The sequence below is a fragment of the Coturnix japonica genome, chromosome 3 (assembly GCF_001577835.2).
Source record: "Coturnix japonica isolate 7356 chromosome 3, Coturnix japonica 2.1, whole genome shotgun sequence".
Classification (NCBI taxonomy): domain Eukaryota; kingdom Metazoa; phylum Chordata; class Aves; order Galliformes; family Phasianidae; genus Coturnix; species Coturnix japonica.
In genome coordinates this window covers 57,682,177-57,703,110 of record NC_029518.1, presented here as the reverse complement: position 1 = coordinate 57,703,110, position 20,934 = coordinate 57,682,177, and the positions used below count along the sequence as shown (strand labels likewise).

Sequence of the window (20,934 nt, the reverse complement as noted above, 5' to 3'; positions counted from 1 at the left end):
AAAGGTGACTGGCATTGGCCTGCAGGACTTCTTTGCCCAGTGTTTATCATGATCTTTATCAAATACAATTGCAACTAAAACTTGGACATATAACTAAAGAATATATTCCAGTCCTCAGCCAGTTGGTGCAAAGCAGAGTGATTCCCACTGCTGACCCGTGCTGGACTGCCTGGCACACGCTGAACCAATACACAACGGCCATTATGTTGCTACATAGCTTTTCAATAACCACAACTCATTCAAAAGTGGTACGTTTTGCAACATCTCTATGGTGCCCTTTCTTTCCTTCGCACTTTCCGCGACGACGAGTCTCATTTGTAGGTTCTGAAACAACATTTGCTGTTGGGGAATGTATTTTCCATGACCACGCTTTTATTTATTTATTTTTAAACTTAATTCTGTGTTGTTTTTAATGCAGTCTGGAAGCTGTTGCTGAGTTCGACTTTCTCACTCCTTCCTCTGCATGGACCATGTGTACGTACCCATTCCTGGCAGTCTGTGAGGCACTCCCAGGGACGGGCATCCTGAAACGCCGCCTAATCACCGCGGCTTGTCTCTGGGACTCACGAGCTAATCACGCGCTCTGATTTACCACACCACTGACCCACCAGCGCTGTGCATCCCCGGGCCCGCGGCTCAGAGCCTGCATAATCCCGGGCGAGCCGCTCGGAGCGCTGGCACCCACCCCTCGGCTCACGGCTCCCCCCGCACGCTCCTAACCCGACCCGGAGGTCCCGGCTCGGCGTTACCCGGCCCTGCCGGAGCTGAGCTGGGAGCGGCGGGCCGAGAGGGGGTGGCGGGAGGAGGAGGCGCCGGGCGCGGCAGCCCAATGGGAGCGGCGGCGCTTCCAGTCCTCCCGCTTCCTCTCCCCACCCCCGGGCCGGGCGGGAGGCAGCGCTGCACCCGGCGGGCAGAGCGCGGCCCCTTCTCCGCCTCCGCGGCAACACCTGCGGGGAGGGGGATGCCGTCGGGCGGCCGCCCCCCTGGGTTGGCAGGAGGGCCGGGCCCGGGGCCGCCCCTTCGAGTACGAGAGGAAGAGAAAGGAGCCGGAGGAAAGCGGGGAAGTTGTGTCTCGGAGGGAGCCGGAGCCATGAGCCCCGCCGGGGGGGCGCGGGCCGCCCCCTCGCTGCTGTTCTCTCTGCTGTTGGCGGCTTCAGCCCCGCTCTGGCTGCAGGCGGAGAAGATGGGTGAGTGAGTGCGGGCGGAACGGGCGGCTCGGGGGAGTCCCCGTGACCGCGGCTCGGAGCTCGAGCAGCTCCGGGGCTGCGTGGAGTCGACCTGGCTAATCCGCGACGGGTTTATCCGCGTGTCTGAGTAGCTGCGGGATTACAGCGGTACCCAGCCTTACGATGAGCGAATCCCACTGCTTTCTTAATCTCTAGTTAATTAGGGTGGTGGGGTCGCTTGGTTGGTTTGAAATCGCTTAAGTAGAGGAAAGTCCCCGGCAAGTTGTAGGCACGGGGCTGGAAGCGGCTCCTGCCGACACCTGGGCGCCCTCTGCCGCCCCGGACCCGCTCCGCCCCGCCTTGCCCAGGACGGCGATGTGGGGCCGCGGGGTGCCCGGGGCAGTCGCCCCTTCCCGCAGCTGGATGCGGGCAACGCCGCTCAAATGCTGCCCCTCTGAGAGCAGCGGTCCGCTCTGACCGAAAAGAATGTCCTATGAGTTTTAGGAGGGTCTCGCTATCTCTTGCGGCGCTGCAGTTTGGTGAAATGAGGGACTGGGTGCTACGTCTCTTAGTCTGTGTTTTTATGCATCTCGCTCTTAAGCTTCCTGTGTGAATTACAGCTGACTTCTGCTGAGGAATTGCAACCTTATGGCCGTGGAATTGCCCGGCCTAATGCATCCATCCTAGAGGAGTTCACAGACAGCTCCTGTAAATGTAGTGCTGGGAGTTGGGAACCATGGTGGTCTTGACAGTGCCTTTTGGGTCAATGGATAGTCCCCATGTCCCTGATGGGCTCCCATCCCCAACGCTGTGGTTCAATGTCATACCCAGTCAGAAGTACTTTGGAAGATTTGTAATCATCTTTTTCATAACCTTGTAGTGATGGAGATATGTGGCATGGATCTCCATCGAGGGGAAGATTTGTTATGAGTTGTGTGGCCTTTCTTAGCAGCTTCATGCAAGAGCTATTCTTTCCTTTTTCTTGAAACACTGCTTTTCTCTCTCCTCTGTGTTTCCCAGTTTTGAGACTCCAACTTGATGTGCTCCATGAAAAAGATAAAGCGTGTTACTTTCTTCAACTCCCCTCTTTCCGTCAATGTTCATTTGTCACTTTTTTTCACCAGTGTTTTGTTGTCATGATCTCACAAAGTTGATGGAAGTAGTGATTTGTGCAGGGATTTCTGTGTGTTTCAATGCGTGCCGTGGTGCTAAGTTTTAATTAATCATGACTTCAATTCCTTGTCTGTATTCCAAAACTGAGTGCTAAGGGCACTTATGTTATACTTACATTCTTCCATCAAGTAAACAGCCCAGAAGTACGAAGAAATAATATATTTTCCTTTTTCGTCTTTAAGACAGGCTCAAATTCACAGGAAAGTCAGCCTAGCATTTAGAAAGGGGAAGACTTGGCTGAAATCTCTTCCCTTCCTCCCCAGGGGGTGGTTATTCTATTTGTTTGTTTATTGATACTGTCCCATAAATTCAAAGCTAAGTGTTCTGCAGAAACACCGGTGTAGAAAGGAGATAAGGATAAGTAGATACAAACTTCCTGTCACGCGAACTTCTTGACTTAAAAGTTGTGGTAGAATGAGAAGTGATAGATTGAATCAGGCTCAAGCTGCAGCTAATTCTGAGTCTTGTCACCACTGGCATGTCCCACCAGCTGGCTCACAGGAAGATGCACAGGTTTAAATATATTGATTTAAAAATACTCATTTAAAAGAAAAAGAAAAAATGTAGCGTGGCCTTCTGTCTTCTTATGAGCTGGCTGTGCAGTCTGCTTTTCTCACAACCAGCTTGCCTTCCTTTTCAGCCTATGCCAAGGGATGCTACAGAACAAGGATGAGTCTGCCATTGTGTCTTCTATCAAATCAGGGAAAGGTCATTTTTCCACTGTGCTGTTTGCTAAGTCATAGCATGGCTTGTATTCAGGTGACTGTACAGCACCTGGTTAACAGCTCTTGAAAGCCTGTTGAGGACATTTTGTCTGAGGACATCTACAAAACATGGTGTTTGGTCACTCATCAAATGATGACAAGGAAGTCTGAATGGCTGATGAACTGATTTAAATCAAAACATATCATAAACTTAGTGGTCTCTCCTGGGGACAAATACCATGTTTGTGGCTGTGCATTGAGTAACTTGGAGATGTATATTAAAAGGGAAAAGAAGAACCTTTTAATTCTGCTGTATGCTTAACTCCTCTTGTAATTTCAGTGGCCAGTTCTGGTCTGACCACTGCAGAATAGGCCTTATCCCCACCTGCCCGGCCTCACGCAGCCTTGTCTGTCCTGGTGGTCTTTCCCAAGGTGTCTTTCCTGGAGGTCAAGGCCAAGGCATGCCTGAACTCATTGCCTTTGCTCCTCACTGTTCTCCAGTTCTTCTAGTCTCACTGAGCAGGATGCTGAGCTATGTGATTTTGGGTGGTGGATATCTAAATTGGAGTTGAACCTGAGTCTTCCTTCTTCACAGCTTTGAGCAGTCTTTCATTGCTTTTCTTAACCAGATTCTGGCCAGTAGGATTTCAGTCTGTGTGTTGATTATTTGTAGGAAGGAGAATGAGGAATGAGGATTTCACCCTATTAAGTGTGAGACTGAATTTGCCACTCTCGCAAATTCACACTCATTTTCTTTTCACTTCAAATAAAGCACAGCAGTTAAACAAACTAGATTTGCGGATCAGCATCCAAATGTGAACTTGTTCTGTGTTATAGCCGGGTCTGGTTACAGTTCCATCCAACGCCCAGATTTTTCTCTTAAGTAGGAAGAATTTATGAGCAGTAGACCCTTAAACATTTTGGAGCAAGGCTGTTGTTTAGTGTGATAACAGCATATGCAGTAATTATGAGAGAATGTGCCTGTTCTCAGAGGCTTGTATAGAACACATACTGGGGAATATTGGTGCGATAATGCTAATCCAGCCTGTGTACCCATTCCCAGCAGTTTGCAATGCAGATAGAGATGAATCTTTGCGTGCACACTCCACATCCTCCACAGTTTCTGAATATAACCAATTGGTAGTTTTTTCAGTTTGTTTGCATTTTGTCCTTATGTCTGCTTCCTTCCTTGGCTCCCTTAGCGTTGTGTTGTGAGTGCCGACTGGAATTGCTAAAGACAGAGGCAACAGTTTTCCAGTTGCACTTGATAAGCACAGTGTATACCCACCACAAGAGAACTGCCATGTTTTCAGTTGCACAGACTTTGCTATAAATAGCTCTAAGCCCTTTATATGTACTTCTCTTTAGGTTAGCAGAGGACATATTTCAAATGAAATCAGTGACAGGGAGGCCGCTGGGAGTCTCACTGACAAAGGAGGGAGAAAAAGATGCTCCTTCCTGAGTTATCTGCACATGCATGTAATGTGAATGATATTTCATACAAATTATTTGTTATTTACTTATGTAAAAATACGTTCACTTATATTTGTCCAAAGCTTTCATCCTTAGTCCACTGGATTACACATAGAAATACCTAAAATGCCCTCTCAAAGCTGTTCTGGGTACCAGAGGTGCTACAGCATGGAAGGCCTGTCTGAGACACCCCACTGTGCAGAGAAGTGTGATCCCGAGCAATGGTGTATGCTAAACTCCTCAGCACAGACAGAGCCAAGGTGTGGGGCTGGCTGTACCGTATCCGAGGCGTGCTCCTGTGGCATGTACTCATCAACACATACGTTTGCACCATCTGTTAAGAATTAAACAAGCCAGATAGAATCAAAATAAAATCCTTCTTACTGGATTTGGTAGAATGGTGTTTTGTAGCCCAACTATCTGCAGTTTGAAACAAACAAAAACAAAACATCAGTGCATAGGAATAACCACACAGCTTCCCCAGGAGGTTTAATTACCATTACCACAGCGATTAGGGAACTCTAAACCGGGACAACATACTGGTGAAGTTAAATAAATAATAATAAGGAAAGCGGTGTCCTGACTGGTTTTAAGAGTGTGTAGGTATCTCTGGTTTTGCTTGCAGAATAAATTAAGAACTAATTAAATTTCATTTTGTCTGTGAAAATTTTGTTAGCGCTGAAGCCGCATTTCTGAAGTTGGCTGGATGTAGGGAGGCTGCTGCTAGTTATGGATTTTTTTACACTGTCTAGTTAAGCCTGGGGGCTGAGAGAGTTATACGAAAGGAATATCTTGGTCCTTTGTTCCCTCTCTGCCCATCAATTCTCTGGGCAGAACCAGGACATGTCCCTCAGGAGTTCCCCTCCAAGAAGTGGAGGCTTAGTCTGGTGATGGTGGGACTTTCTCCCTGAGCAGCATTTCCAGCCCCACAGAGTCCTTGCTTATTATTTCCATTTCCTTACTGGGCCATGTTCGCTGCTAGTGCAGCCCATGCTGTCTCTCAGTGTGGAAGAGAAAGGACAATTGTTTTCAGCCCATCCTGTCTTTGCTCATCTCCAAGGTGCTCTAGTAAAGGTGTTTTTGAACCTGAAGAATGACAGGAGAAAAAATGGGGAAGACAGAGCAGGGCAAGGGGAGAAACATAGATCCATGGCATCCTCCATAAGCAGCAGCTTCATTTTTTTGTTTCCTGTCACGTTTGGGCTCGAGCTGCTAGTGTGATTGCAGTGATTTCACCGTGCAGTTACATGTCTGTTGTGTTATTCTTCCACCCCAGGTTTAGTAGAGCTCCAAACCATTGTTTCTTCCCTCAGCTGCTGCAGAAACTTTGTTTCCATCACAGCTTTGATCTATGATGTTCAAGTTTCTGGCTCTCCCACCGCAAACATTCAACAGTATTGGATTTCAGTCTAACACTTTGACATTAAAGCTGAAGTCATGTTGATGTCATCTCCCAGATGTTCATGTCTACTGAATTTAAATTGTGTTTGTTTGTTTTATTTCATATTTCAAAAACACGTGGGAAATTCTGGATGTGATCCCTCTTGCCATACAAAGGCCTGTGTGTCCTGTGAGAAATCAAACAACCTTTTTCTTCATGGTGCCATGAGGAGAGGCCTAAAACACTGGGAATATAGGTGGGATGCTTCACCTCTCCAAACAGAATGGCTTTGTTATGCAGCTGAGCCTTGTTGTTGCAGCTGGAGTAGCTGTGCAGAATAGGGATGTGCAACCTCTCCTTTAAAAAGCTTATATCTGTTTTACTCTGGTGCATTCCCTTTCTGTGTTGGTGGATTGCTTTCACTTAACAGTTAGTTATGCTTCCTGTGCAAAATGATCTTGGGACATAAGTAAGTCCACTGTATCCTTCCACTATAGGAAAATGTATTTTAACCTGTAAAGTATATTCAGAGACCCTGAGAGTTCTCCTCCACTGTGAGGACTTCACAGAAAGGTCCATGGCTAACACCATGTCACTGCCCTCCCTGCCATCTCAGCTTACTTCCAAAGCCAGGGTTTTGTTTTATCCTAGGCTTCCTGTGTCAGGGAAGGGGAAATTGCAGTTGAAATGCTTGGGAGACAAAGGCTTTGTGCTCCTGCTGAAGGCTTTAAAACAGAATCTCAGCAGGTAAGCTGTAATGCAAAGTGTTGTGTTCATGCGATGAGAACCTGGGTGGTAATAATGTTTTCCAACTTGAATGAGTAGTCAGCACTTGCTGATCAATTATCAGTTTATCACAGGTGGAAGAAGCTTAGTTAAACACGTATCTGAGAAGATACTGATTTTTCAGGAAGTGCTAATGCTTGTGCTTTGAGAGTAAACCTCCTGGTTTTCAGGAGAAATTCAGCCTTTGTGTTCTCTAGGAATAAAATGGAATTATACTGTATCAAAATGAATTAGTAGCTGAGGAGATGTGCTGAAGAATTCACTCTTAAATGAGTGAAAAACTGTAGAAACAATGAGAGGTTCATTGTCAGCAACACAACCAATCATGTAGTACTTAAGTTAAATTGTGGCTGATGGCACTTTTATTTTTTGATTTGAAATCTTTCTCCCACTAGCTAGATGTAACCACAACAAACCACAGCAACCACAATATTTCATGTTTTCCTTAGACTGTGTGTGTATCTCTCTGGTCAGTGCTGTGGTAGTGAGTACCAGGCAGGCTGATGGCATGGGAAGGCAGTTTTTACCTTCAGTACTCCAGGTTAGAAGCCTGCTGGTGTGCATTTTTGACGGCATGGGTGTCTCTTAGTTCAGTTCATTTTTGCTTCCATTACTACTGGAAGCATAGAGAACTGCTTGTTGTTAAGGCTGCAGTATTTATGATAGAAAGACCTGGTTTCCTAGAAGTTAGGTTGGCTGAGTCAAAAAGCAAAACAGAAAGTTGAGTCTTGTGAATTAATGACAATGGATGAGCACTGGAACAGGCTGCCCAGGGAGATGGTGAAGTCTTCTCTGGAAATATTCAAGACCCACCTGGACGCCTACCTGTGCGACATGGTGTAGGGAGCCTGCTTTGGCAGGGGGGTTGAACTCGATGATCTCTAGAGGTCCCTTCCAACCCCTACAATTCTGTGATTCTGTGGATGTTTCCTTCACAAAACAATGAATTTTCTCATGAAATATTTAACTTATGGATAACGTAGGGCTTGCATAATTTTCTTCAACAAAAAGAGGTACTTTCTGTTGTCCTTTTAATTACATCTCACAACAAATCACTTATTCAATCCAGTCATACAGGGTGTGTGTGTGTGTGGGGGGGGGAGAAAGCATATGTATGATTTGCTGGTAAGCCAGGACAGATTTGATTTCAAGAAAAGAGACCAGCCTTAACTGTTGGTAATTGACAGTCTTTCCTGGCTTGTGTCACACTAACGAGGGAATTACATGGTAAAAACACAAGGCAAGGGGGTTCATCCTATCGTGTTCAGACATTTCCCAAATTAAAGCTGTTTTGAAATCTTGCCTTCCCACCTGCTACCTTAACAGGAACTGCTTCAGCCTTTCCTTAAACTTAAGTCTCCAAATTTTCTGTCCCTGTGAGTTTGCCAGTCCTTTCCATGGCTGTGAATATTCCTATTTCTGTGCCACCCAATAATCAAGTTTGGCCCTGAGCTTGCAGCATATGTTTCCCACACAGCGCCTATTCAGTGCAATATACTTTAAGTTAATCTCCAGTAAAACGTAGCAAAGAGAAAACCTGGGAAAAAAAACAGATGGAGAAAGTAGAGCAAGCAATTTGCATATATACATGATATGTCTCTCAGTTAAGATTAGCTTTTCCTACTTTGCCTGAAAAGCTCTTGATAGAAATCCCACTACATGTTTGTCCCAAATAAGGGGAACCTGGAGGTGCCCTAATAGAATGAACCATCAAGCCCATGAGGCTCCATTTCACATTGCTGGGATGCTCTTGACAGGACACTCCCACCATCACCTTTATGGCACTGGAGCTCCACCCTGACCTTCCCAGTGTCATGACTCCCTTCCCCTTACTAACTGCCTTCCAAGGTTCCTCCCAAGGGTGCAGCTACAGACAAGTCCTTGTGCATTCACAGCACCTTCTCAACACCACTGCAATGAAGGGATGTGCACCTTGATGTGGATTTGAAAGGAGGAAGATAACCTGATGGGGAAAACAAATTCAACCTCCATTTTTGCAGAATGGGGATGTTATACTTACAGTTCCTCTGGAATGTCCATATATTTGTAAATCCATTCTCACATCTGTTCCCAAAAACATGCAGACTGATAAATGTAGAGGTGACAAGTCACGGCAATATGTCACATTGTAAAAGAATGGCATTGATAAATATTAAATGCAGCTACACAGTGAATAAATAAATAAATTCTTTACTGTTGTAGCAGTTAGGAAGGCATAGAGAAGTTTTCTCACACCCACAGCCTCAAGATTGCTGTATTTAGAATGCTGAAAAGCAAATTCCAGTTCTGAAGCTCGCTTCTGTGCAGAACTACATTTGGATATTCTGCCTAAGTCCTGGAAGCAGTGCCTCAAGCCTGCTTATTTTTGACGTGTACTCCAGTACTGTCTGTCTTTCACAGATTGTGATGAAATCAGATAGCTATCATGAAAAGACAAGACAAACTTAGTTTGCTACTACTTCTGAGTATTCAACAGAAGCAAAGCGAGAGAACTACGTGATGCTATTTAAAGTCGTGTATAAAGCTTGCCCCTTACACATTGCAGGATCTTGTTCATTCCAGAATTCAGTAACTTCTTAATTCTGTGCCCTCATAAATAATTCATTGGAAAGGGACTACCAAGGCTGTACCTGCTGTTCTCTTTCTGGCTCTGTGATTTCTATGGCAATCTAAATAGTCTTGTCACTCATTCTCATACTGATGCACTCAGGTGTTGCTAGGCTTCATCGTGACACCAGTCCCCAAGATGTATGTACAGAGGAGATGGTTGGTCTCCAGAAGGTTAAATGATGGAGTGGCAAAATTAATCTAACCTGTATAGACACAGAGAAACTAGAAGAGTTTTGGTGTATGGTGTTCTGGTTCGTATTTGTGCTACTTTAATTAAGACTTATTCTACTCCTTGCTAAGTCTGTGATCCTGAATGTAGAGTATTAAGTTGACTCTTCAGTGTAACACGGATTCCTGTTGGTGGAAGAAGTTGCTCGATGTGAGATTTCTGCTTTCTTTTTTTACAGTTTAGCAGTTAAATAAATGAGAATTTGGAGCTTACGAGATATTCATCTTTGTAAACTTCTGCAGCACTGCAGTAAAGGTTTCCAGAGTTGTTTGTGGCAGTCCAGTGAAGTAAATGCCTTTGATGTCAGTGCAGCTATGAGGATTTCCCTAGCTGCTGCCATATATATGCATCCCTTAGGTATTGCTAAAAAGCTCTTTGATTTTGAAAAATGGTAATACGGTTGGAAGCTACCTTGCTAGATAAGGAACATAAAAAGGACTGTGTGTGTTTGGTTTCTCTTAATATATGTACTTGATGGTGGAAACCCTACTGGTTACCACAGTGACTTCCTACGTGCTCAAGGCAGGGCATTCCTAGAGGTTGCTGCAGGCAAAGCCTGGGGAAAGCTAACCCCCAACCCTGCCAAAATGCTGGGGAGGTGGTCACAGCTGAGAATGGGGTAGAAATTTGTGATTTATAGAATCTCTGTGGAACCACCTTGAGAACATTTGCTGCGCTCTCATTGCTACTTTAAGAGAGACATTACAGTAAATAACAGCAATGAGGAAGAGGAAAAAAACACATTGTTTGGCCTCCTACTCTTTTCGCATCACTTTGAAGTTGGTAAGTAAATAATTTGGGCTACGAAATCAGCACTCTACAATGTCCCTTTGTTTCTTTCATTGCTCTACCTTACCTTCCTGCCCTCTGCTCCCTCCCAGCACTCCCCACCTCCTGCATGATTGGCTTTGGCAGCAAATCAGGCGTTGTGACAGTTGCGGTGCAGGGGTTAAAATGTTTCCTGGGGACCCTACAGAGTCAAACAAATGAGAGCTCAATTCAAACAACAAGTTTATATCATCATTATTTTTCCATTTGCAGGAGGGCACACTGCAAAGTGGGGGACTTGTTTTCTTGAAAGTGTATTAATTTTGAAAAACTATATTCATTGGTTTTTTTTCATATTTTGGATTATGGACTTGCATTAATTTCCAGTAGTTTCATCATTTAAAAAATATTCTTTGCAGTCTCCACAAAATGCTGTAAAGAATTGAAAGCTGGACTTTTGAAAAGCACTGCTGTGGGTTTCTATGCTGTCTTACACAAAGGACCTGGCCAGCTGCTCAGCTGATGTGAACGGCATCTGAGAATATGGAATATGACGTGGAGGACTGGTGTGACTCTTCCCTTCATTTTTGTTAGCCACTTGAGCCTGTTGCCAAGCAAAGCAAAGAGATCTGAGATTTGGTCATGCTCTGGAAAAGTGACAGTTTTAGGTCCTGATCACTTGGTGACTTCTCTCTTTCATGACAATGGTGCAGCAAAGACCTAGTGCTCCTCACCAGGTTAGCTGGTAGAAAGGTTAGAAGATGAGCCACTGAAGGCTGAGTATTAATCACACGAAGCAGTGGAAGCACAAACCCACTTAGTGTGCAGCATGCATCCTTCTGTTAGTGACAAAGGTCATAGAAACTATATGAAGACCTAAATTTAGAGTTGTCAGGCCATGACAGTGGACTTAGATGGAACCTGTAAAAAACATCTTGGTTTTCCCTTGGTCTTTCCTCCTATCCCATGTGATCAAAGAAGGCATGAGTCTGATTGGAAAAGTCTTTATTTGTTTGGCGTTAGTCTGTTTTTATGCATAACTCTTCTTTCAGAAATGGGTGCAGAGCCCTTTCATGACAGTTATTACTTTATCTTTGAATGAGCTGGAATTACTACTTTGAGGGAGAGGTGTGGATGATGAGATGAATTCATGTTTTTGCTGGGGATTATCAGCAAAACTTTTTGCTCAGTGCAGTGGCATTTTCTTTGCTTTGTCCACATCCTCCTGCAGCTATAGCTCTTAAGAAAGCACTCACTTTTGGCTGAATCCAGAACATAGGATCTGGCAGACAAGCTCTGTGCTCTCAGGAATAGGAGGACAGCAGGCTGGCAGCTCTCTGCTCAGACCTCTGTGTAGGCAGAAAAATGTTGGGGGATGGTGGTCATATTATCCCAGTTACCTCCATGCAGGCAGGCTGGCATCCAGACAGGAGGAATGGGGCAAAGAAGGAAATATGGTGCTGGGGGGGCCTCATGGTTTGGGAAGGCAGCCATGGCTGAGGGCGGAGTGGCAGTGGGAGCCGAGAAATGCTCGTATCCAGAGGATGGTGGAGTGTGCGGGACCGGCTGTGTGCCTGAGCATGCTTGGATATAACACGTATTTAGCACTGGAGTGAGGCCAAGCCTGATATTAATTGCTTAGTAAACGTGAGTCAGAAGGATGAAAAAGGCAGCTGCTTTCTGCCAGGATATTGTAGCAGCGCTTTTGAAAACATGCTTTGATATCATGCCTTGTAACCATTTTGTAGTTGGCAATATAAACATTGTTCAGTAAAAGCTGCAGTACGTGAGAGATTCTGTAGCAGTTATGTGAGAACAGCCTCTTCCTTAGGGGAGAGTACCCTGCTGTAAAGCCAGGGGTGGGCAGGCACAGGGGTGCAAGCCTGGGGCTTGGCCTGTGAGCTGGCTGTGGGAGGCTGCAGGAGCAATGAGGCAGCCACCCAAGTAGTACTGGGTAGCAGGACGGCACTGTGAGGTACTGGAGCTATTTCCAGAAAGATCCAGCTCTGCTGCTTCTGAGACCGCTCCTGTTTTGTGAAAGCTGCCCCCTTCTAAGCCATAGTATGTGTGTGTGGGGATATTCCTGTGAGCAGCTCATGTGCTTGTTTGTGGGTGCAGGTTTTATCTCCTGTGTCCCACCATGTGCCAGCCACTGTGGCCAGGTCAAATCCATGGCTGCCCAGGGATACCTCCCTTACCCTGCCCTGCACAAATCAACCATACAGGAATTCAAGTGATGGTAATGGCAACCCCCCCACCGATATGTGCCCTCATCCTTTCCACGTGGACAGTTGCATGATCCATGCCCTGGTGACCTCTAGTGAGACCCAGGCTGGGCTTTACTCATAAACATTTATCTCAGCAAATACAAGGGGGTATCAGGGAGCCCAGCTTAGCTGCAGAGGTTGTGGTTCAGTCCAGATATTTTCACCTTCTTCCACAGGAGACTGTTTTTATCTTGGTGGTAAAAAATCTTATTTCCAGTGTTGTGTGATCCCCCTTGCAGCCTGAGTGTAGGCCAATGGGCTCTCAATGCAGTGGCTGCAATCTTGATCTCTATTCAAATGTCCATGAGAATGCAGTTTGTAAAGTACGTTTGCTGTGCTTTTAGTAACTCCTGGTGATGAGCAGAGTCTTTATGAAATCTATGCGTATTTTGGTTTTCTGTCTGATGAATACCTTCTGCTTAAATATTTTGTTTAGCTTCAGTCAAGTGGGAAGCCATGAAACTGGGATGTCTGTGGCAAGACCATTGACTGCTTCCCAATAGGGTGCTAAAAAGCAGCTCCTAAAGGCAAAGCTAAATAAAAACTTAGTGTTAGCAAGAAACCCTGCACTGAATTTACTGGTTAAATACACCTATTTCCATTCACAAGAGCTGTGCTTATAGGAAAGAAGAATGTGATATGAGGAACTTAAACCATTGCATGTAAGACTCAATGTATTTGCGGTTTGGTCAATGCATTTCTATTAAAAACAAGATTTCATATAGAAAATAGCAATAAAACCTAAACTAATAATAGGCTTGTTCACATTTTTTTATTGGAAAAGATGAAGAAAGCACGTATTTTCAATTCCTTTCAATTTCCTCAAGATTTGAGCCTTTGATAAACAATAAGTTATATTCATTTTATTTCGCTTTTTTTAAACTAAATGTAGTCATTAAATGTCTTTGAATGAATTATCTGAACCAGAGCTTTATTCTGCCTTCCCTCTGTGACTTCAGGTTCCTTCCCCAGGGTGCATTTTCAAGCATATTTCAGTATAACATTTTTCTTTGCTCTGGTAATCCTGCTGAGAAAGTCAAAATGTGGAGCTGGAGTTAGAAGCGATAGTTTCTAGGGCTTGGCCTGACTTGGGGCATTGCTTCAGCTCCTGTGGCAGATGCTCTTTTGTCCTGACCTTTTCCTTGGAGGCAGACAGGCAGAGCAGGGGCAATGAAGGACTTCACAGGTTCAGGACAATGCTGCACTTGCTTCTCATCAGCCATAGGGCCTGAATGACTGTCCTGCCCACATTACATAAGTGAAAAGCTGGAAAATAGCACTTACGCTATCTTAGTTCTAAAGATGTTCATGTCTTATTACATTTCAGTGCTGCCTCAAAGACAGATCTTTAAAGAAGGAGTTTCTGTGGGGACAAGACCTTGTATAACCTATGAAGAGAGGGACGGAGGGCTGAGGTGTCTGCAGTTTTCCTTGTACACTTCCTGCAGATATGTAGTGCCCTTTGACCTGTACAGTTGTCAGCATCTCACTATGATAGCGATGTCTTTTCAGCATCGTGAGAACAGCTGTACCACAGAGAATCCTTGAGGTTTTACTGAGGTGGCGCAGGCCAGAACAAACCCACTGAGATGAAAGCCAGGCAAACACTGGACTTTTAGTTTCAAGGAGTTCATCCCCATGATGTCTTGCTGTGGCTGTGTAACTTTTCCCTTCATTTTCCCTTTTTGCTCTCCAATGAGGACAAGTTGCAAATCAAGCCCCAGACTGCAATCATTTGGTTTTCAGCAGCCCAACTTAAATGAATGCTTACTGGTAGAAACACCAGGATTAAATAAGGACCACAGGTTGCTCTTTTTTACTACACAGACCACAGGATTGTCCAATATCCTGTTGGAAGCAATCTGGTTTCACACTGCCTGCACCTCCCTGGTCAAGACAGCTGACAGCATGTGGACTGTATCTCTCCTTAAACTTTAATTCCTGCTGAATAAAGTTTCCATTGAAAGGATGAACCAGGGACTGGTTTGTCTTTTGTTTTTAGCATTTTCCTATTCATCTTAAAATCAAAGGAGAGAGGAAAACTACCTTTAACAACAGGTATTTTTTTAAAATATATCAACAAAGAGATCTGAGAAACCTTTTTTAGTGTGTTTCTTGGCGATACGATTTTGGATTACTGTCTCTTATTCACCTCTATTCTGAGCATGAACCTGTGACAGAATTAAATAGCAGGCAACAAAGGCAGAAGTAATGATAACACCTCAAAATGAATGCTGTTGCCTGTGAATAAGCAGCTGAGTGAGATTCATGAAATGGCAATGTAATTATATAGTTGCAAGGCAACATTTGATACCTTGGATCTCACCTTTGCACAGCATGCCACCTTCACTCCAGCCCCCAAAATGGTTCGCATTTTTATCAAGCAACTCTTTTCTAACTTTTCATCCTTCAACAGTCTTATCAAATCTGAAGCTTGTTCTTTTGAGTATTTGTGAAAGGAAACTCAGGTAGTAATTAAAGCAGCCAGATCGACGCAACTTAACCAAAACATCCCCCAAAGTGAAACTAAGTAAACACGAATTCTCAGCTCTTCAGAAGTCTGTTCTATTAATGCCTCTAGAATTGGTTTTAGTTTTGCAGTGGTAAATGGCAACGGTGTACAAAACCCCTATAGAAAGAGTTGCTGTGTTACATTTGACCTAAAACTGAGGGCTGCTACACATACACAGATGTGGCACCAGTTTCACTAATGTAATAGTTTCCTTTTTTCAAGACTCAGCATAATGAAATAAGTCAGGCTTTAACACATTAATTTTACAGTACTGGTACACCTTTAAATAGTTCACTAAGAATTTCTTCCTCCAGTAGTCAAGGTCTCCTATCTGTCACCTGCTTCCTTCCCCTCTGTAGATGCATCCTGTTTTCCATGTCAGTCCCCACGTCCCCCCTGTATTTCCATGGACCTTTTCCTGTTGTCTTATGCTTCTGCAGCTGCTCCAAACCTGAGTTCACCCCTTGCCATGAAAATCCATTTTGCCGCAGTACCAACTCTCTGCCTATGCTGGGGTGGGCTGGGTGAGCACCTGTCCTCTCCCTGCTAGCAGTGAAAAGCAGCACTGACTGCTCTGGGAACACTGGCATGAAGTAGCCTGCACATTTTGCTGAGGACACCCATCCCACCATTTGTGTTTACTTTGCCCCCCGTGCTTTTTGCATTGTGCAAGCAAAGCAAGAAAACCAACAGGAAAGTAAGATGAGTCAGGGCTGTGACAGTATGCGGTTAGGTCATGTCTGTGCTTCCATGCATGATTCAGTTGCTCTTTCCCTGATGGCTCCTTACGTGGAAATAAAGTGTGGAATGATAATTGAGGGAGAACTGTTTGAGGAAGGATCCTACCTATTACACGTGAAATTGCATCCTTAAGGTTTCAGTAGGGTTTGGCTGTAAATCAAAACCAGAGTCTCTGTTTATACAGAACTGTCAAATACTCTTTAATTCACAAGTGTTTCCAACTCTTTTTTGCTCCTGCTTTGCAAGATAAATAAGACTCCATTTATTTTAATTACCTGTTTTCCAACAACTGTAAAACTGAGGCGGAGAATTACAAAATACTCTTTAAGAAGATGGAATGCAATTGAGATGGTTTTGTGGTCAGCCTTTTCTTACTTTTTTTTAAAATATTAATTGAGGAATATGTTTTGTTTTTCTTCCTTGGTTCTACTACAGGAGATGGATGTGGGCACATAGTGATGTATCAGGACAGCGGGACCCTGGCTTCCAAGAACTATCCTGGGACATATCCAAACTACACACTATGTGAAAAGAAAATCCAAGTACCTCAGGGAAAACGCCTGATCTTAAAAATTGGAGACCTGGATATTGAATCACAGAAGTGTGAATCCAGCTACCTTACCATCCTGAGTTCTTCAACTCTGCATGGTAAGTCAAAGCGAGTCATCTCTCCTGCATCTATTTCATCATTAGTCTGGGTCTCAGATGAGATAACCTCTGCTATTGCTACCTATTTGTTACCGATAACTTTTCCTAACATACAGTCTTTAATACTTCAGATATTAAATGTGTGCAGCCAGACTGCACTTGAGTAAGCAATTTACCGAAGAGGATAAGTGTATAGATGTGCTATAACTGTGCACTTAAAACAATAGAACAACAAAGTCCTCCCAAGAGGACCTGAGGCCTTCCTCGAATCAGTTTTTTCAGCCAGCTGCTGCTGGGGCTTTTGATCTGCTCTGTAAAGGAGTCAAACTGATGTTCATGTCAGTGAGCCCTTTTTCTGAAGTCAGATTGAAATCTAGGCAAAGACGTGGAGCTGTGAGAAGTCCCATATCGATGGAAGAAACTCATGAATTACAAGTCCATAAAGTTTTGCCAGCTGAGAGCAGGCTATAGCCCTTCAGGCAGCTGAGGTTGAATGTACTGTAATGGATATTACAGGCAAAACAGATTCAGAGGAAAAAGAAAATGAAGAGTCAAGCCACAGTGAGCTGTCAATGTGGCCCAGCTCATTGCTTGTCTCAGTGCAGTACGTGGTTCACCCAAGCTCAGGTCTCATAATAGTAAAGACAGATGATTGCCTTTAATTCATAAACATGGTAGGCCTATAATTCATCTGGTAAAATAAGATCAGGTGAAGTATTAAAGGCTCTCTCACAAATGAAGGTGAAGGTAATTATTGCTCATCACAAGGGATGTATTACATTTTGAAGCAGCCTCCAACAAGAGTGAACACTTACATGTTCATATCTAAGTCTTGCATATAGCTTTATCTGAGGTATAAGGAATGTTTCTGTTTGTGCACTTGGATTTATTTATTTATGTTTATGTTCATATACCCGTAAGAAAGGAATTCTGTTCAGTTGAAGCACACTGTCTGTACTTGGCAGTAAGTGATACGGGTTTAGTGGTGCAGTATCACAACTTTGAATGATTTTTACTGATATTACCTTAACACTTCAAATCAATAGCTTATCTAAGGAACAAGGCAAGTCAGTATATTGGTTTTTGAAGTAAAAATGAAGCTTGAATTCTAATTGAAATTTTGACTCCTCACACAACAGCCCCAAGGTGTCTTCACATAGTTCAGTCTTGCAGCTAATCAGCCTACAGACACTGAACGCTGGTGTATTATGCAATCAAACCCATGTAATGAATTTTGTAAAGTGTTCCCACACCCATTTTCATACCTGATTAGTAATATCTGATGCGTATGGACTATAATTTGCATCCTCTGTAATAAACTGCACAATTAGCAGATTTTGCTTCTATTTGATTAAACAGGTTTTACAGCTTAAGCAGACATGCTATCTGTAATGGTTTTTGTGGTCTATAGCTTGCTGTAGACTTTCCTACATACAGAGTGCTTTCTTTACTTTCAGGTAGATCCATGCAGTGAGGAAGTAGCACTATATGCAAAAATTCACAGTACCACTTGTGTTTTAAAAGATGCAGGAATTCACAGATGAGATTAAGACCTTTCCAAGTGTGTTGTTTCAGCAGTTTTGCTATAGTTCTAGAGATTAATAAGTGTTTATGTAAGCAAAAGGAGTTCTGTGATTGGGCAGTGTTAAGCACATTTGATCCTGTGAGGTGCCCTTTCAGGTGGCTGCTTTTCAGCCCAGGTTTTCATTCTACATCTCTCCTCTCTTCCATGAAGCAGGTTGGTATCTTCATTCAGGAAGATATTGACCTTTGCCACTGAATTTTTTAATAGGATGTTGGAGATCTGAAAATACTTGACAGGCATTGGAACTTCCAAGCAGTTAAACATTAATGTTTGACTGTTTGTGGATGTCCATACCTGACTAGGGCTTAAAAAGGAAAATCTAAAAAGCTAAGTGTGAAGCCTGGCAGTGTGAACATTACTCATACCTCAAATTAGCCAGACAGCCTCTGCTCTGTGAGGTATGCAGTTATCAGGAAATAAAGTCCAATGGGAAATATGTTTTAAATACTACTCTGATCTCTTCAATTCCACTGAATACAAGACAGGCAACATCAGTATGCACGCAACATTTTATTGAGGAGTGCATCTGAAGCCTAGAAAATTGGTCAGAGTCAAAGCACCATACCATGTGCATGTAAATACATTAGTATAAGCAAGTCTTCTGATGATAAAGTCCTTTCACGTTTGTCCCACCGGTCTTTATATATAACTGTGATTTGTTCATTCTAATAACCTCCTGCTGGGATTCATGGAATACACAAGGAGTAACTCAGTTCATGTCTGGGGTATTTTTGTCCCGTGCACCAAAGGCAAACTGTTACAAACAAGTGGATTTCTGTTAGCTAAGTGATTTCTTTGCTTTATCAAGCCTGTGACTACAGATTAGGCAATAGAACACTGATATGTGAGATGTGTTTAAGTTCAGGGAATTCATCCCATCTTGTGCACTGACCCAAGAATACCCTGGATTTAATTCCTTCCTAGAATAATGTGTAGCACTGAGTATGCTGATCTACTAAGCCTCTACACTCAGATGGAACACCAACTTTACACTACAGTTCTCACTTTTGATACTTCTTATCTTTGATGAACCTGTGAAGGCACCCATTGCATTTACATTTCCACAGTATTGCCATCAAATGATGGTCATTAAATAATCTTAATGATGCTCTAAAACTGGAGCCATAAAGTGGCTGAACACTGTCTCGGGGTTATTATTCTTCCCACTGTTTTTTTTGAGGTCAACTGGATGAATGACACTGTAGTAAGCCTTCTCTTTCCAACTGCTGGCTTTCCATCCAGACTTAGGTGTGAAAACATTCATCATCAGTCAGTACAGTAACACCAGTTTTGGTGCAACTGAGTCACCAAACGTTAACACAACTCTGCACATGTTGTCTCTGGGAGAAATAAATAGTGTCCCTTTTCAGAGGCACGACTTTGCACTGAGTGAAAACAGGGTGGATTCTTTTTGTTTGCTTCTTCTATTTTCCACACAGAAGAGATCTAGAATGGAAAACAACATAAGCATGTTTCAAAGTGTGGACGGTGTGCAGCCTCCCCTGAAATGCTTTTCTTCTAGAGTTAATTGCATTAGCTGAGCATATTAAAAATACCGAGCTCTGAAAAGAGCTTCTGATTTTTTAATTAGTTAAAGGGATATGTGAAAACAAGATTAACAATGTGGTCCCTGTAGTTCTCAGGAACACAACAGCCATTGCTACACCACTTATGTACATATTAACAGAAATGTTTGTAAGGCTTGACAGGAATGGCTTTTGCTCAGCTTCTTTTCATGACTATCAAATTCTTGTATCTCTTTGGACCCTTTTTACTTGCATTTTTCAGTCTTTCCTCAACTAATGGCTTAGTATTTTTTCCCTTAATTTTTGTGAGATGATCATAAATCTGACTGGAGAGAGAATAAAGAACAGATAAGTGCCTACTTCCATTCACTTGCACTCAGTAGGAGTCTGATGTGTTCCTCTGGGGTGGATGTCAGATCTGCTGAGTGACTAGTAATAATTTGGAGAGTTAACGCTGTTAACTGCTTGCATAATTTGCACTCAATAACTAGTGTGAAATAGCAAAAGAAATTACTGGAAATGCTCTTTTCTCCCTGCAGCCAGTCACTGATGGTTGTTAGGAAAACTGAACATTTACTGATGTGTGAGTGTCTGGTAGCTGTTGAGAGAGCATGCATGTGTGTGTGTGAAGGAGAACCAAATGCCTTTCAGTGCCTCACACCTGTCACTATGGCAAGAGGGTATTCATCGCACCACCCTTCCTTACTATAGATTGTAATAAATGTCTTTCTTGAACAGAGGGTGCGCCCAGGATTCTTTTTCACTCCTCAAGGAAAACTTGCTATTGCAGTATTGTTTCTGGTATTTCAGGAAATCCAGTGAGATGCCCAGACAAGTTCTCATTACTGAAGATGAAGTTGAGCGATTTCTTAACAGTCAAAACTCTGTTAACAGTTGGGTTTCGCCCGAATGGTTGCAGCAGCTTTCAAAAGGCCGAGCTGTAAAATGACAACTTTGCTTTTCTTTCATCAAATGACCTCATACTCATTTTAGATTCATAAATGGTATTATGCTTTGAGTCTTTTGTTAAACAGGTACATCTCTTCACTAGAGATTCCTAACTGTGGCTGGGCTTCTGTCCTTGGGTTTAGCAAACACCACGGGCACAGTGTTAGGTGAGGTCAGGCAGGCAGATCTACAGCCTGGAGAACAGGTGGGCTGGACTCTCCATTGTTTAACTGTAGTTAATTACTTCTTTTACCTGACTGCTTGGTGGCCTTTTTCTCTACTTCATCACCATCTTTGGCAGCCCTTCGGAAGAACAAACAGAAAGTTTCATTTGTTTTTCCTAAAACAAGTAACTCTCAGACTTATTCTGAAGTCAGACTGCGTTGCACAGTTAAATGCTGAATAACCAGACTGTCT

General features: G+C 43.4%; 1 protein-coding gene across 3 annotated transcripts in view; it reads left to right on the top strand.

Moving 5' to 3' along the window:
* The first annotated feature begins 830 nt into the window (after positions 1 to 830).
* DCBLD1 (discoidin, CUB and LCCL domain containing 1) overlaps positions 831 to 20,934 on the top strand; it is a 45,875-nt gene continuing 25,771 nt past the window's right edge. Inside the window, exons 1-2 of one of the 3 annotated variants that reach the window (XM_032443295.1) lie at positions 831 to 1,187; positions 16,246 to 16,458. In XM_032443295.1, the coding sequence (XP_032299186.1) occupies positions 962 to 1,187; positions 16,246 to 16,458 (439 nt within the window). In that variant the 5' untranslated portion in view covers positions 831 to 961. The remainder of the gene's footprint in view (positions 1,188 to 16,245; positions 16,459 to 20,934) is intronic. The other 2 variants (XM_032443294.1, XM_015858670.2) reach the window with 2 other exon arrangements.